The following is a 16,735-nucleotide window of genomic DNA, read 5'->3' on the forward strand; positions in this document are numbered from 1 at the left end:
TCTGTTATATTGGATTGAGGTTGCTATAGCAACAACATATATTATCACTGAGATGTTTACGTTGCTAGCAGAAAATTCCTGGTTTGTGGCAGAAATAATGATCCATAATTGATGTGGTGCAGGTACATTATATTGTTACCAGCTGCCTTTGAACATCCCAAAGTAACGTGTATCTCAACACTCAGAAAGTTCCTTTGAACTGTTAAATATATAGTGCATGTAAAGAAAATGCTAGCATAAAAAAGAGAAAAATTAAGCAGTGATGGGATATTAGGTGGAAAATAACCACAACTATTTGAGGAGTGAGCAGAATAATATACCGTTGTACTCAAATAGATTTTATTGTTTAAATTTTGTTGTACGTGCCAGCTTGTAAAAGAAATATATACGGTTCTGGTGGAGGTACTCAGCACGACATGATAAAATAACTTGATAAATCTGTCCACAGTTTTTTACATCCCAGCTGCAGGTTGATAAAGTTGCCTTTTATTTTGCATCTATGGTTTGAAAAAAAAAAAAAAAAAGGCTAATTCCCTGTAGCTCTGTGAATATTTTATACTGTATGATTTGTTTACTTTGTGTGACTTAATATCTCAAAAGTCATTCTTTTTTTAAAAAAAGGGTTTTCACTTGTATATACAGTATCTGTAGAGCAAGTCTGTAAATGCATCTATGTCTGTGATGGCACCATACATGTAACCCCGAGTCTGTTTTGAATACATTCCTCTTCAGATATTGTGCTCTCCTTCGGACACATTTTCCTCAGAGATCTATAAACTGGGTTTGGGTCAGTGTTTTCCTGTAGTTTGTTATGTAAATAAATCTTTAATACAAGAGGTTTGAGTCTTTGGGTGTTGTTTTTCTGAATGTTGCTTTAAACTGTAGGGTCCTGTCTGTCAATGTTTCCAGAGAGTGCAGATGTTTGGATGTTATTTTTATTTATACCTAAGACATGTGTGACCTGTATTGTAAGCCTTTTTACCATGCATGTGAATAAATGCATTGTAGTTCAGCAGAGCAGGGAGCTTATGTGTTATATAACAGATTTTTCTTTTTAGAATTTCTGGATTTCATTATTTCAAATTTTATGATACCATTACCATAGACTATAAAACATAAGCCACTGTATGAAAGACCAGTTCAACATTAACTACACTTGCAACTAAACAAGGAAAGGAGAAACTAAAAGGTATCTTTCAGAAGTCAGTTTCACAGCGCACTGCTATACAAGTAAGCCTCATTAAAGTTTAAATAATCAATAATGAAACATACATATAAAATTAATTTTTAAATAACGGTAAAATATACAACAACAGGTTTAAAAAGAAAACTAACATTTCAGATGCATTTGGGAATTTATTAATATATGTTTGTACATCAAAATGTCCTAAGGTTTAGCTTAATATTATCCTTATATTTAATTATTTTTTGTGTGAGTGTATTTGTTTGTTTTTTAAAATGTTTTTGTAGTTGTTTTTGCCTCTCATGTTATTGGATAAGTATATTTGTCCTTTTTATTTTACTTTCTTTTTAAAATAATATTTTCAAATGCACCAATGGGAAGCTGACAGTTTTGGAACTTCTGCACTGTAATTTGAGCATCTGTTTATAAAAACAAATATTTACAAAAAAAAAATTAAAAAATAGAAAGAAGAAAAGAAAACAAAATATATAAACTAAAACAAAGGGAAAAAAAGAGGAAAAGGCAGTTAACAACAATTTAGGTGCTGTGGTTAGTCCTACGGAAAACTTGAGTTGAAACGCTCTTATTATTTGTTTTTACTTGTATTTTTAATTTACAAATAGCCACAAAAACGGGCATAGATAGATAGATAGATAAACGCGTTTTGATTTTCCCGGACCTGACGTCAGTATCAACGCTCCTTTTTATTGGTTGAGCGTACGGAGACGCGGCGTTTCCAGGACAACATTGAGCCAAACAACCGAGGAGACCCAGCGACACTTTAGTTTACCAACGGCTCACTGATCTCTCATGACGCTAACACACCGAAACTCGTTTAAGGTTAAATAATTCAAACGCGTTTACGAATCAGAGAAACAAGAGGAGATAAGTTAAGAGGCAGGAATCGACAAAAAACGCCGCAAACATGGTAAATATGGTAAATCCTCGTTGCCAAACCGAGGTTAGAGTTAACATTAGCTTGACTGCTACAAACTGCTAAGTTACCACACTGCTAACACAGCACCTGTTACTGTTTTTCAGTGTTTTCTTATGTGTCTTATTTAACAACTTTTTCAGAGTCGTAACTGGGCGTCCAACCAGCAGCAGAGGTTAATGTTTCAGCGGCAGAAGCAGGAGCAGCACAGGCAGCAGGAGGCTCAGCGTGTATCCAGAGACAGGCAGCTGCAGGCCTGTCTGCAGGACGAGGAGAGCTTTGAGAGGAGGAGGTACCTGAGGCAGGTGCAGGAGGAGATCAGGGAGAGGCAAATGGAGAGCGCTATGCTTAAGGTATGGGATTATGTTGTGCATTTAATGTTTGACAAGTTGCCAGGGTTAAATGAACATGAACTTTATGGTCCAAGGATTGGCCTTGTTGTGATTATACAGGGCCGAATAGTGAATTTTAGTTGTAGGTTACTTCATGCTACACACATAGAAATTGTATGAATAAGACAAAAATAAATTAGATTATGATACAAAATAAGTACAATAACATGAGTTAACAAGTGTATATTTAAAAAAACACCCCAATAGTATTATTAAAGAAAAATATATACAGATATTTATGTTTAGAAACACACACATAATTTTGTACAATATGACTGAATAATTGTTGCACAGAGAAGTAGGGTAGTGGTTGAAATGGTGTCAGGTTTTCTTTGAATGTTCTACTGTGGTGTGATGACCAAATTAAAGGGGTCATACAAATATTATTTAAGAGGAAATTAAATTTAATTGTTAAAAAGACTTATGTGCACTTATATTTAAGGTTCGATCCTGGGATATTACTTTTTACTGAACTTTTTATTAGCGCGAATGTGTTTTGATTAGGGATGCACGATAATATCGCCATGTCATCGGTATCGGCCAGTATAATATCAGAACCATCACAGGAAGAGTATTTATGCATAATTTGATGTTAGTTACAGTACAGAGGAGACTTGATGATCAATAAAATTAAGTGGGGGAAAAGTGTCTATATCGGTATGGGTTATCGACCAAATTAGTTGTTACATATCGGATATCTGCAAAAAAATCCAATATTGTGCGTCCTTAATTTTGATTTGATTTGATTTGACTTTATAGCCAGAATAGAAATCCTAAATGTTTGTCTTGCATCCCAGGACAACAACTGTTTCACATAAATTCACATACATACAAAAACACAAAACAACATTTAACCATACAACAGAGGCTACAAATCACAACAGACATTATGAAAAGTGGATGCAGTGCAACATATTACTCATTACTTTTTACATTCAGCGTTTGACCCGGGCTACTTAGAAGCCACACTTTGATTTAATGTACTATGTAGAGATTAATCGTTTACTGGTGACATTGAATGATTCTTTCACATATACTAGAACTTTTGAATTCTGATAATCAGACTGAAATGGCCCTTCTTTTTTTTTTCATCGCTGGAAAAAATAAATAAACCACAAAATGAAATGTGAAATAAGGGGGAGATGTAAATTAATGTTTTTTCAGGAGGCTTATTTTGTGGGTAACAGGGAGGGATTGTGAGCAATAGTCTAGATTTACCAGTAGCTGGTTGATTTAAGTTTTATTGGTAACTGCCATTATTAAAACAGGTTTTTACCTGAAATCCAAACACGTTGCTTTATCATCATCAAGATATTAACTCTCATTTATCCAAACTCAGATGTAGATAATCATAATAAAATCTGACTTGCAGGCAGAGGAGGAGAGAACAAACAGAGAGAAGCAACTTGAACAAGAGGAGAGAATTGCTAAGGAGCTGGCACGCATCAACTATGAGACACAGAGAGAAGAGAAAATGAGACAGTACATTAAAGAAAACAGGTATGAACATTTAAGTCATTACCTTGACTTACTGTATATCTGGGCAGGGCCGTCGCAACCGGACAGGCAAACTAGGCAATTGCCTAGGGCTCTGAGCTGGAAGGGGGGCCCCCAGAGACGGCTGACATTGGTCCATATCAATAACAATATGAAGGAACCCCTATAGACACTGCAACAATGACAACACGGTGGAATCCCCCCTAATGGGGCCCCCTACTAGCTGCTGCTTGCAAGTGGCAGTGGAAGTAGGGTGACCAGACGTCCCGCATCGTGCGGGACTGCACAGCATTTCTGTCTCTTTTCACGTGTCACACAAATTGAGACCATGTCCCGCATGATTGGTTGCCACCCGCGCTAGCATTGTTGGAGTACTGTAGTACTACGGTACCTCACGGTACCACTACTATGGGATAAGTTCAAAGTCCAATTGCAAGAGGGTGAGTCTCCATGCACCGTCCAATAACGGCGCGCGCTGGCCACCTGGCACTCAATATGCTGCTACGGTGGTTTGTATCCAGTGACATTTCAGGTATTAGCTGAGCTATTGAGTATCTTTAAGCAGTGAAAGTTATTATTTATTTCTTTTTACTTGTAGGTGCCTCTTGCCTGGGGCCCCCAGAGTGTCTTGAAACAGCCCTGTATCTGGGTCAACATACAAATGCAACATTTTGCTTTTGTGTGCTTTTCTCTGCTTTGGTCTCTTCATACTGTTGATTTTTAAAGTTTTCAAATACTTTTCAGCATGGAGCTTCGAGAGCTGGAGTCAAAGCTGAAGTCTGCATATCTGAATAAGGAACGAGCTGCACAGATTGCTGAGCAGGAGGCTACAAGGCTTGGGACAATGGTGAGCACCAACCTCACTGAAGTGCTGGTTGCAAAAGATGGATTTTGTTTTTCAAAATATCTTCCTTTAAATAACTCCAGATGCTTTTCTTTGTGTAATAGCCACTGGGCAGTGATCCAGTGATATTAAATTCAGGAAATGTTGTTAAAGACTATTCATAATGTACAGTTGGACGTTATGCACCAAGGCTCATTATCAAAGTTCTTGGAAAAATAATTCAGGAGTGAAAAATGGTCGTATTCCTCCTGATAAGGAGCTTTTAACTTTATGAAACTTTGATTTCAAGTGGAAATTTGAAATACAGAATATTTTTTACACCGTGTATGTCTTCTCTCTGACATTAGCGTGAGGAGGCAGACTTTGCTCGCAGGATGAAGAGTGAACATGAGCAAGCGGCCGCTGAGAAGCAGAAGCTGGAGCAGAAGCGCCAAGAGGAGCTGGCGCAGTATCAGAGAGAGCTGGAGCAGCAGCTCGTGGAGAGGGAGCGCAAGAGACAAGAGGCGTACGAGGAGTTCCTCAAAGAGAAGCTCATGGTTGATGAGATTGTCAGGAAGATTTATGAGGAGGATCAGATGTAAGTACTTAATTGCCAAGTCTTACAGTCTGTATCATGAGTGCACAATGCAACAGTATTTATCTTGCTAAACACAGTAGTCAAGGGTAAGATATTTGTGTGAGAAGAAACTTGAATTCCATGGATTTAATTTGGACTTGCTTATACTGGTCTGTTGAATCCAAGAAAGTAGATATGTTAAGTCAAATCATATAATATCCAGCGCACAAGGGCCATTGCATTCAATTAAAACATAAAAACTTAAATTAAAGGTCCAGTGTGTAGGATTTAGGGGGATATATTGGCAGAAATGATATACAATATAGTGAATAACTATCCATGCAGATAAATACCATACATATTTTCTATTCATTGGTTCAGTATGAGTATACATTCCAAATTAAGTGTCCACTAGCATCTGTCTTCTTCCAGAGAAAATGTCAAGTTTTCCGTAGAATGATGGATTTTTAAAAAAAAAATTTCTTGAAGGGAGAGACAGCTGAAACTGGAGAAGGTCAGAGCCACTCAGCAGCACATTGAGGAATTCAAGAGACAGCAGGCCGAATGGAGACGCATGGAGCAAGAGAAAATGGAGGCTGAGAACAGACGCATCATGGAGCTTGCGAGCCAACAGCAGCAGATGGAAGAGAGCAGAATAGCTAAGATCAAAGAGAGAGAAGAAGCAAAGGAGCAGCTTCATAAAATGGTTGAGACATATTTTTTATTTAATGTTGACACTTTTATTCATTCATCAGTGACACCTGTGTTTGGCACCAAACATCACTCCTTTATTTCCTTCTCTAGCTGTCTGAGAAGATTGAAGAGGAGAGGCAGCAGCGTGAAGAGATGGAGCGAGTCCGTGAGGAACTTTATTTAGAAGAACAAGAGGAGGCTAACAGGCAGAGAGACATTGTAAGTATCACATTACTGTCTCACTTTATAAGCATCCATGCTCAACAGTTCATACTGTAATGAAGTTGACAGTTGAGACAAATTTATGACCAATATATTGGATACTAGGGATGCATGCAATGATTACAAGTAGTTGATTATTAATTAATGATTAATGTGTCAGTCTTTTTTTTATGAATTGTTTGGCTTATAAAGTATCTTTAAACAAGGAAAAATGGCCGCTATTAGATGAGAGACATGCACAGACTCCTGTGTGCGCCTGTGAATTATCTTAATGTTTTTTAAAACTTTCCTCCAACAGGAAGAGATGGAGAAGAAAATCAGACAGAGGCTGATGATGCAGCAGACCTGCCAGGAGCAGATGGCTTTCAAAGAGATGCGGAGGCAGGCGGAGAAAGAGGAGGAGGAGGCCTTCAAGAAAATGATGATGGCTAAGTTCGCAGAGGACGATCGGTTGGAGCAGATGAACGCTCAGAAACGACGCATGAAACAACTCGAGCACAAACGCGAAGTGGAAAAACTGATAGAGGACAGAAGACGGCAGCGTGAGGCCTACATGGTACGCACCAAGCTCTCTGTGTGCATGATCAAACCAAGAATAAGGTCTGATTCTTGATAGTAGTTTTGTTGTCAGAGGTTATGCTGCTAGCGTTAAACCCTGGAAGGAACAGTTAGCAGCAACCTCAATGATATTTGATATTGAGCACTTGCAAAGTCTTAAGATGTATTAAGCTGCAGCGTATCATCTTTGACTCTAATGTCAGTTTTAAATGACCTGCTGTGACACTGCAATTGATCTCTCCCTTAAAGGAACATGAGGCTAAAGAAAGAGCACTTGAGCAAGAGAGGGAGGCGCTGCGCAGACAGATCATTGAAGAAGAGAGGCAGCGACTTCTTAAACGTCACGCAACTAAACTCCTTGGATACCTACCAAAGGTATGATGCAGTGTATGAATCATAAATAAAATTACACAAGTTCATATCACTCATGTATGACCATGAGTTAAACATTTTCAGGGTTTGCTCCGTGAAGAAGACCTGGAGCACTTTGATGAAGACTTCAGAAGAAACTTTAGAACACGTCAGGCAGATATCTTCTCTGACGATGGCTGGGAAGACGACGAGTGAACTCTGTCCCTGTCATTGCATACTCAGCCACTAGATGGCAGTTTGAGGTTACAGTTAACTGAGTAGCACTTTATCAGTGACCACAAAAATTAATTTCTCAGTTTATATGATAGAACTTGTTTAGTATTCAGTAACAACAACATGATTTAGTGACATGTTTTTATTAGGTTTGTGCAGACAAGGTCAGACAAACCTCTGAATCTAAATTTCTTAAATCTCTTCTATATGTCTGAAGCTCTGAGTGTTTACGACTTCCCCCAGTCCAAAGCTTTCATGAACTCGTCCTCTGTGAATGACAGCAGCTTGGCAGCTTCAAAATGCATCTGTACAGAAAAACAAAACAAAAAGTTAGTCCGTGAACATTTTGATTGGATTATGAGCAGTGTGTGTATTAACAGGGTGAATGAGATAGAGACACGTACCTTTTGTCTTTTGAGAATGTCAATCAGCTTGAGCTGCTTCTTGAAACCCACGATGAGTTCTGCTTTCTGCTTCTTTAGCATTTTGTTTTCAGCAAGTAGATTTTCTTTACTCTGATGTTCCTCACTTATCTTGTCCTATTTAAAATAATTTGAAAGACTGAAGTTAGTAGAAGTTAAGCAGATTCAAACATGCACAACCTGAGGTTACAACTATTACAACATGTTGAAATTCAGTTATAGCTGCTGCTTTATGAAGCTCTAAAGAGTTAAATGAACTCTGTCCATCTTTAAATATCATATTCCATGTTGTCCACTGTGCAGCTTAATATTCAGCTACTATTCATGAAAGACTCCTGATTTCCCTGCATGCTTCAGTTTAATTCTTTGTTTATGCAGTTTTTCACTGTGTGAAGTTACAGAGCTCCCTGTTTTCAGTTTCATTTGTAGGGGATCTTTAATCTACTGAAATGATGCATTATCTTTTTGACCTTACTTCACTTTTTAAAACTACAACAATACTAAAACATTCAACAAATATATGAAATAAACCCTGTAACAGGACATTTTGCTGATATGCCCTCTACAAATGGAATACATTTTTAATATATTGAAATAAAGATTAAATTATTTGTGATTGTTATAAATATGCTCTTTTTTTAGTTTTAATGTTTCAATCATTCCATGTTTGACTGATGTTTTTATTTCTCTCTGTATCATTTCATACTATTTTAAAAGCACACAGGATTCTATATAAATTGCAGTTATTCCTGCAATAAAAGTCTGCTCATTAAATAGTACATTAAAAATTGTTAATGTCAAACGCAAAAGATAAAACCATGTTGAAAGGAAAATTCTGGTCCCATCTCTAAGTGAAGTCAAGCACCAAAGAATGAAATCTTAACCAAAAAATAAACAGTTTGTTTTTATCAGCACTGTAATTAGCCTACCTTGTTCATCTGTTTCATCTTGTTGAGTTGAGTCTTTAACCTCTCCACCTCCTCCAAGGCTCTGTTCAGACGAACCTCCACAGTGCTGTGGACTGCTGCTGCTTGTTTGTGGGATCTGTTCATATTTTCTATTTCCTGCAGAACCAGGACGTGATCACACATGAGTATTGGAAGGCAGTGTCATATTTTACAGGTTATTAAGAGTCCATATATTGTCAGTCTCTTACAGACCTTGTGTAAAGCAGACACTTGCAGCTGAAGACCATCACATTTTTTGTCGGACTCCTCTGCCAAAGCTCTGTGCTTCTCGATCTGCGTCTGCTGGATGTTTGTTGTTTTTTGCAGTCTGGCTCGATCCTCCTCCAGCTCTTTAATTTTTGCACTAAGTTCAGCGTTTTCATCATCCTGCAACAGCAGAAACTTAATTGTTATCTACAAACAATGTCAGTATTTGAGTTTCCATCATCCAATGGTTCAGAGCTGTTCAGGTGATGCTCTGCCCCCCTCTGCTGATTAGCAGGAGCAATAACAGCTCTTGTTGAATCAATGTTTATCAAAAAAATGTTATACCTTCTTATAATATTCACATGACAGCTGATCCAGTTCCTCTTGCATGATCCGCAGTTTTGCCTTCAGAACTCGTATCTGAGCATCTGAAACACCTTAAAACAAAACAGAACTCAATCACTTAGAAGCTCATAAAAATGGCTTTCACTCCCTCCCCCCACAAATACATAAAAAATGTATGAAAAGTATCACAGGCTCTGACAAACTTCAGGCTACTATTCAATGGTAAAGCTCCATTTTTATATTTATTTAAGATTCCTAAAGGTCCAGTGTGTAGGATTGAGAGGGATATTTTGGCAGAAATTTAATATAATAAGTATATCTACATAGAGAGCGGGTCCTCGTCAGTCTCTACAATAGCCCAGAACCTTAACGATCTTAATCAGAGACAAACGATGAGCACATATTCACAGGTGCTGGGCTAGTGGCCAACCTGCGACATGTCAAAAAGCTTCAGAGAAACATTGATTTGTAGCATGAAACTGCTTTATTCAGAATTTTTTACAGATTGTATTACCTGGTTCATGTGTTTTGGAAAGGAAGAGACCTCTGCAGATAATTTGGCTCCTGACTCCTGAACAATAAACACTAGAGGAATCCTGAAGTTTCAAGTGGTTGCAGTCCTCACAGCTAGATGCCATTAAATCCCCCTAAATCTTGCGCACTGTTTCTTTAAGTGGCAAGATTTTCTCATGGTAGGAAATTTCTCAGTAACTTTCAGATCCTTCATGGACCCCAAAACACAGGTAATCTTTGTTATAAATGTAAGAAATAATGTGAATGTATCATTTATTGTTGTAAAATAAAATTACAGCTCACATATAAGTATTTACAAAAAGAGGTAACACAGACTAAGACAAAGGAATAAAATGTCTTATGTGGAGTTTTTTGGTAATTCTCAGACAAATAAAAAAAAAAAAAATTAAATAAATATTTGCATACATAATTCATCACTATAAATAAATAAAACTGTGGTTTACATTTCACAAAGTGACATAAATACCTGATCCTAGATTTTCTCCAGCGTCAGCCCCATCATCCAAACCATTTTCATGAACCACAGTGTTGTTGTTCATCTTCTCCTCCATGCTACTTATCGTCTTCGCCAGAAAACAATCAGCTGAGTCTTCTACAGCTGCTAAATCATCCACCTGAGACACACTTGGGGTTCTGAAATAAAGCAAACAATGTGAAAACATTTCGTGGCCTTATGAGAAATGTTCAAGTATAATGTGTTTAACAAGATGTATGACATACTGTGATAAAAAATGTTGTAAATGGCTCTAAAGTTATTTACAATCAAACTCACGCTGTTTTACGATGAGGCCCTTTCCCTTGTTTTTCAGGACACATGTTGTGTGATGTTGATGTGGCTCTTTTTTTGGTCACCGCCTAAGAAAACAGATGGCGAAAACAGAAGCAGTGTAATGTTGTGTATGCCTACAGCGTTAATAAACTATACTTGTAGACTGTAAACTCGTGTCTGTTGAGGAAAGTGTCTGCAGGTTTCTGAAATACAGACACCTTACTATATAATCTGAACTCATACCTTCACACCAGGCTCCTGCACGGCAGCCTGTTGATGCTTCATTATCCTGTAGGTGAACAGATAGATATAAACAGAGACAGGTAGTAAGATACGTACACACACTTACATAAATAAAGAAACTGATGATTTTGCTGATCAAAGCTGGGGTAGGCTGTTTAATGTTGGTATCATAGGGCCAAAATCCCATAATACATTTTGACCATACTAATGTTCAAATGGTCTGAGCACCAGACTTCTGCACCTTCTCTTAGCTCTGTTTTCAGGCTTTAGAAAATCTGGGCCATGACGGATGACTTTGGACAATACCAGGGGCCTCATTTATAAAAGAGTGCTTAGGATTCATACTAAAAGTTGACGTGCGCCCAAAAGCTGAAAATGGCGTGCGCCAAAAAATAATCTGATTTATAAAACCGTGCGCACGCACACTTGCACGCAATGTTCTCTTTATAAATCACAGACCTCCTGGAGTTGTGCGCACCCAGATCCGCCTCATATTCCGCCCTCTACACGCCCTAGTTCAACCATAAATGGTCATGCAAATCACCTCATGAATGCGATCTGCATATAAATAAGCCGGCATGCGAGTGTTCTCTCGTTGTGTGAGTCACGGCGACAGGTGTGAGAAACGAACCAAAAAACGGAATTTCTCCGAGACTGAGCTAGAGACCCTTTAACGGGAGGTGGAGGACTGAAGAAAAATTTTATTTGGTGGCCACAGCAGCAGGATCACTAATACAAGAAAGCGAAATAAAGTGGCAGCACATCAGCGCTGCTGAAGCTGTCAGCTGTGTCTGTGGGACTGCACGGACAGTGCCATCTTGCGCAATTACGCACGAGGGTCACCGCAATTTATATGTTTATGGCAATTAGTCTGATCAGACTCCCGGCCTGAATTACAGCATGAACCAGTGGTATCCCTGTCCCAAAATACAACGTGTAATTTGAAATACAATTCAAAGATGAAAGTGTAATAAGCGAACATGTTTCTTAATGCCGGTTTTGTCATGAACAGCACATGTTTAAGTAGGGCTGATGAAGTGAGTGTAACGGTTGTGCTTAATGGCTGTATTTCGAGACATGATAAATGCACTGGAAATATTTAGCTAAATAAGTAAATATATTCCATGCAGTCGCGCCATCCTCTCCCCCTCCTGCGCTCACAGAGTGGACAATGAGACGTTAGAGGCAGTGCGGATTAAATAAGTATTTAGAAAGAATTTCAGTTCAGGATTTGAGTTGGATTTTACAACGTTTTTATGAAACAATTAAAACTCACTCCAAACGCAAAATTAGGCTGCTGGATTTAATTTCAATGATAACGTGGATCTAAGGTGGATATAGCGTGACATTAAATTTGTGTGAGACATCAATAAAAATCCGACTACACTTCTCCACCTCGCCGTGTGCGTCGCCACTTCCCAGTGTCTCCAAAATGTGCGCACGCATGACTCAGAGTTTGCTTACAGGTGCGCACATTCTCCCGCCAAGTTTATTTTTATAAATCACAACCTTTGCGTGGTAAGTGGCATACGCCACTTTCAAGCCCCGTTTTGTGCGTAAGCAAGCTTTATAAATGAGGCCCCTGGTCATTTCAGAGGGAGGGAGTTCCTATTGGCTGTTCTACAACTACAGTTCTACAACTACAGTTCACGTCCCCTCAGATGGTGACAGTCTGATTCAATGGCGAAGAATCCTGCAGAAAAGTTGTTATTCCAGGAAGTTTTATTTTCAAATTCTGCTGTTTTTTTGCTTTTCTATAATGTCTGCCTTCCAAAGCTTTAAGTTGTTTCTCTTACACTGTGGCTTTAATTAACTTGAATATTTGAATGGTCTGTGTGGAGGCTGGAGTGGTGCACTGAAATAAATGTAGACTTTTAGAGAAAATGAGCAACAAAAATATCAATGGTTATTCTTGTGGCATGAGCCTCAAATATTTATTACCTTGATTCGTCTTCATCCTCGATGTCCGTGAGCAGGAGGGTGGATAAGGGTTTTGACAGAACTTCACTCTGTTCTCTCTAAAATTCGATAAACACCAAGAGCCAGATTCACATTTTAATTTTACAGCAAGTCTTTACTCAACAATACAAAACAGAAAAGGAGCACAAATAATTGATGTGAACATGTTGATAACTTACCATAAGTTGTTCTGCCTGTCTTACTATATCTGCAGTTTTGGCTTCCAGCTCTGCATTTAAGAGTCTGAAGAAAATAAAATGGAGGATGATGACATCATATGGCTAATTTTATACAGTTTTGCAGGACTGTAAGAAATGCAATACAATAATGTAAACACAGCTTGGTGCCTTGTGGCGTCTGTGATGGAGAGAATTTTTTTTGTGTTCATTTTAGCATAATGACTCTCGTACTTGTGGTAGGCTACTTAGGTGATGACAGGCTTTTATTAAAAAGCTAATGTAAAGTCAGTCATGGTTATTAATGTACTTTAACACAAGAGGGATTTCTCTTCAGGTTTGATGAAGGAATGAAGTGAAGCTAAAGGAATCTTAAAGAGTCCAACCAGAGTGAAGAGGAATTGCCCCAAAAATGAACTAACCTTCTACATTAAAATAAATCAGAAGGGTCCACCTGAAGACGTTTTACATATTTCATTCAAACTGAATCAAAAACAAGCCAGCAGATATTGTAATGGGTAGTCTTACTTGTATTGTTCTTCCTTGAATAAAAGATCATCTGTGTGCTTCTTTGTTGGAGCAGAGGCAGATTTGGCCTGAGGTCTCACCTCAGCCCTCTTGGACTTCTCAGCGTTACTGCTGGAGGACGGACGTTTCTTGGGCTAGACAAGACAAAGCACTTAGACTTAGTAAAATTATCTCACAGAGGTAAAATTTCACATCATGAGATTGGATTATAATATAAATCAATTTACAACTTACCTTGTTTTTTATCTAAACCTGACTGATGAATTGGCAAACATGGCTGATAAGTAACAAGAAACTGCAGCACAGAAATGGCATGTAGTTTGTCCACAGGGAGCCCTGACAAGTTTCTTTTACAACCATGAAATGTCCTGCTCAGGACGAATATTGGTCACAATTCTTTAAAAATCAAATTTAAGGGATGTCTGTTTATGATACAAAAAATTATATCATAATCTGATTTTTTTTACTCTCAAATAATGTAATTCTTACTGGCTTTTAAGACCCAGAATCAGTCAGGCAGTACACACTTTTCAGGTAAGCAGTCAAACACGGAGTAGGGGTTTGAACAGATCTTTCTGATTGACTGAAAGGCTTATAAACCCTTTTATAGAGAATCCTTCAATAGAAGAATAGCACATTGTGACATGTTAGTACACTCAGGCTGAAGTGATCAGGTGACTGATGGTGTCTATTGATAAACTGAATAAAAATACTATATAATATCACCTGTCAGATTAGAGGATATGATTATGGTTTTGCACTTTCTATATAATAGGCAAAGCGTTTTAAATTTAAAGGTAAAATAAGCAAGGCAGTTTGTTTTTAGCATTGTGAAAACTGAATGAAAGCAATTTGTGACAGATGTTTGTGGACAAAATCACAACTGCATGGGATTAGTTTGGCGTTCCGCGTATTCTTCAACCACCCACACACTTTAGCACTGTTATACCTTATAATATAAATATTCATATGGGCTATTTTGTCATCCTCTGGCAGCATTAGTGTCCATTTATTTCGAAAGAGACAACACTAATGAGCCGTATATTAAGCGTCATGTCCACCATACGGTTACAGGAAGTAGTTAACGTTAGCTTGTGTTTGTTGACTTCACCTGTTGTAAACTAATTATAAGCTTATAACCCTTTATTGTTGGCCCACAAACTATTTTATTAAACCTTTGACGGGTAAACGTGAAAAAACTACGCTACAAACCTGAGAGACGACGGACCGAGACGGAGGAGGCTTTTTATCACAACTTCTTTCAGCCATTGTAACAGAGGGATTCGATGCAGTCCTGGTTGCATAGCAACTACAGGTTCAGTGAGCGCGCTGTACGGTAGCCCATTATGGACATTTAAAGATGAAATTTCAACAGCCTACACAAAAGTTGCATTTCAGCAGGTTGTGCTAACAGCTGAAACAAAAAGGTGAATGTATTTTCTTAAGGTTTTTAAAGCAAAATACTATTACTTAGTTACAAAAGTTAACAATAAAGTTCAACATAAAAACATATTTGTGTAGGCTAATTAAATGTTCACTTTTGCCCAATAAACTAATCAAAACGGTACTCCAGCAATTCGACTTTTAATTTAGTTAATTCAAAAGTATCTTCTATTAGCCCTTCCCCGCCTGATAAAACACACACGTCTTTCAAACTTCACACCTTCATTTTAAAAAATGGAATTCTCAAATCCGAGCTGTGGACAATATCAGGGCTATTTTTAAATATTATATTAGGATTTTATGTAGAAATAATCATACAGAAATCTGTGTGGGGAAGGTTACTTTTGAAATGATATAGGTCATAGATTAGAAATTACATTATTTTTATTACTAAATCAAAGTAATGTACCTTATTACATTTGATCACTTTTTACTTTTCTAACAATGTTTTAGACTGGGCAATAAAGCTGAAAGCAATCCAGATATAAACTATGATAAAAGAAGCTGTGCATTCCTGCATGGTTCAAGGATGTGGCTACACATTTTGACGAATAAAGGCCTGTCTCGATTAAACGCCTGGCCTGGTTGCCAAGCAGTTCCTTTTTTTCTTTATAGAAGTTCTTCAGATGTATAAAACTGGGTTTTGGCTATCTTAAAATTAAGTTTTCATTGCTTGATGACCCTTTAAGTTAGCCTACTCATATTCCTTAAGTCCGTAAGTGTCCTGAGATCAAAAGAATCGAAAGGGTTTTTCTTAAAAAAATAATCCAAGTTGGGAGTATTGTTTTAACACGATAAAGTGTTGTGTTGGTATGCCGGGTGCTGTAATCATCAAGTACCATTTCACATCTCTGATGTGCTGTCTGTGGGAGCCAGATCAAATGAATGATTCATGATTAATATATTATCTGAAGCCTAATTTTTAATATACATAATAGTTTAAATAAACTTTGCATTGTATTTCCCATCTTTGCTGAGCAACAGTTTTGTGTGAAAGGAATTAAAGGCCTGTCCCAAATATAGGCCTGCTGATTTAATTGATTTAAGCAATTAATAGCCTAGGCTACTAATTGAAGTTTTATGGTAAGTGTTGCATACTCCCAAATGAAGTTATATCTTAACAAACCACCCTCAAATTGTCAAGCCTACATTGTGCTGATGGTCATACAGCCAACTAATCATTAAAAATGCATATAATAATAATTATGATAATAATCTATGTTTGTTTTATTGCTGGGTCAAAGTTAACTAAATAAATTAATAGTATCCAAATTTACATTGATGGACATTCATAGTAACGTGCTCAGTAACGTCTTCAGCTTACATGTTGTTTTTAATTCTGGGGGTCTCAGTGCGCATGCGTCTGCCCAACAGCTACTACTCACCATGCACATGCAGAGAAATCCCATAACGTGAGAGGCACAGCACACCGGAGGGACCAGCTAGTTGTTTTGCAACTGTCCGTGTACTGTTTACACCCCGCCTGTATTTATATCGATGCACCAGGTCGCGTTGGACAGCGACGCGTAGTTTTGCTGCACGGCGTCTTTAATTCACCAAGTGTGGGGACTTGGAGCGAGCGATGTCGGAGGAGGACTGGGTGGCAACGACAACAACAACAGGGCGCGCTGCTGTCCCGTTAGCATCGCAACGTCCTTCGGTCCATGTTGTTTAACCCGAGTGCACCTGTCCACGCCT

The 16,735-nt window shown here is 38.0% G+C and overlaps 2 protein-coding genes across 3 annotated transcripts; one reads left to right on the forward strand and one right to left on the reverse strand.

Annotated features, from left to right (window-relative positions):
- Window positions 1–1,943: 1,943 nt before the first annotated feature.
- mns1 (meiosis-specific nuclear structural 1) lies at window positions 1,944–7,610 on the forward strand. The gene is made up of 10 exons (XM_033623087.2): window positions 1,944–2,111; window positions 2,261–2,470; window positions 3,882–4,009; window positions 4,751–4,853; window positions 5,198–5,427; window positions 5,896–6,112; window positions 6,211–6,318; window positions 6,620–6,877; window positions 7,129–7,254; window positions 7,336–7,610. The coding sequence occupies exons 1-10, from the start codon at window positions 2,109–2,111 to the stop codon at window positions 7,444–7,446; spliced, it is 1,494 nt and encodes a 497-aa protein (XP_033478978.2). The 5' UTR covers window positions 1,944–2,108; the 3' UTR covers window positions 7,447–7,610.
- Window positions 7,611–7,639: 29 nt separating this feature from the next.
- Window positions 7,640–16,562, reverse strand: tex9 (testis expressed 9). Of its 2 annotated transcripts, none has more exons than XM_078175807.1 (12): window positions 16,423–16,562; window positions 13,595–13,728; window positions 13,070–13,133; window positions 12,873–12,949; window positions 10,932–10,977; window positions 10,692–10,774; window positions 10,386–10,552; window positions 9,386–9,477; window positions 9,047–9,220; window positions 8,816–8,950; window positions 7,869–8,003; window positions 7,640–7,769 (listed from the first exon to the last, which is right to left on the reverse strand). In XM_078175807.1, the coding sequence occupies exons 1-12, from the start codon at window positions 16,444–16,446 to the stop codon at window positions 7,692–7,694; spliced, it is 1,209 nt and encodes a 402-aa protein (XP_078031933.1). In that variant the 5' UTR covers window positions 16,447–16,562; the 3' UTR covers window positions 7,640–7,691. The 2 variants fall into 2 exon arrangements, with proteins under 2 accessions (XP_078031933.1, XP_033479006.2); XM_033623115.2 differs by lacking the exon at window positions 16,423–16,562 and adding an exon at window positions 14,807–14,890.
- Window positions 16,563–16,735: the final 173 nt, after the last annotated feature.

Source organism: Epinephelus lanceolatus, chromosome 2, assembly GCF_041903045.1.
Source record: "Epinephelus lanceolatus isolate andai-2023 chromosome 2, ASM4190304v1, whole genome shotgun sequence".
In the NCBI taxonomy this organism is placed as follows: Eukaryota; Metazoa; Chordata; class Actinopteri; order Perciformes; family Serranidae; genus Epinephelus; species Epinephelus lanceolatus.

Coding starts and splice junctions, on each gene's coding strand:
- mns1 (XM_033623087.2), top strand. Junction 5,428..5,895: donor ATTTATGAGGAGGATCAGAT/GTAAGTACTTAA, acceptor AATTTCTTGAAG/GGAGAGACAGCTGAAACTGG. Junction 6,878..7,128: donor GGCAGCGTGAGGCCTACATG/GTACGCACCAAG, acceptor TCTCCCTTAAAG/GAACATGAGGCTAAAGAAAG.
- tex9 (XM_033623115.2), bottom strand. CDS start 14,863: ATGGCTGAAAGAAGTTGTGATAAAAAGCCTCCTCCGTCTCGGTCCGTC. Junction 9,478..10,385: donor TGGAGAAAATCTAGGATCAG/GTATTTATGTCA, acceptor TTTTGTTTTAAG/GTGTTTCAGATGCTCAGATA. Junction 9,221..9,385: donor CATGTGAATATTATAAGAAG/GTATAACATTTT, acceptor CTGCTGTTGCAG/GATGATGAAAACGCTGAACT.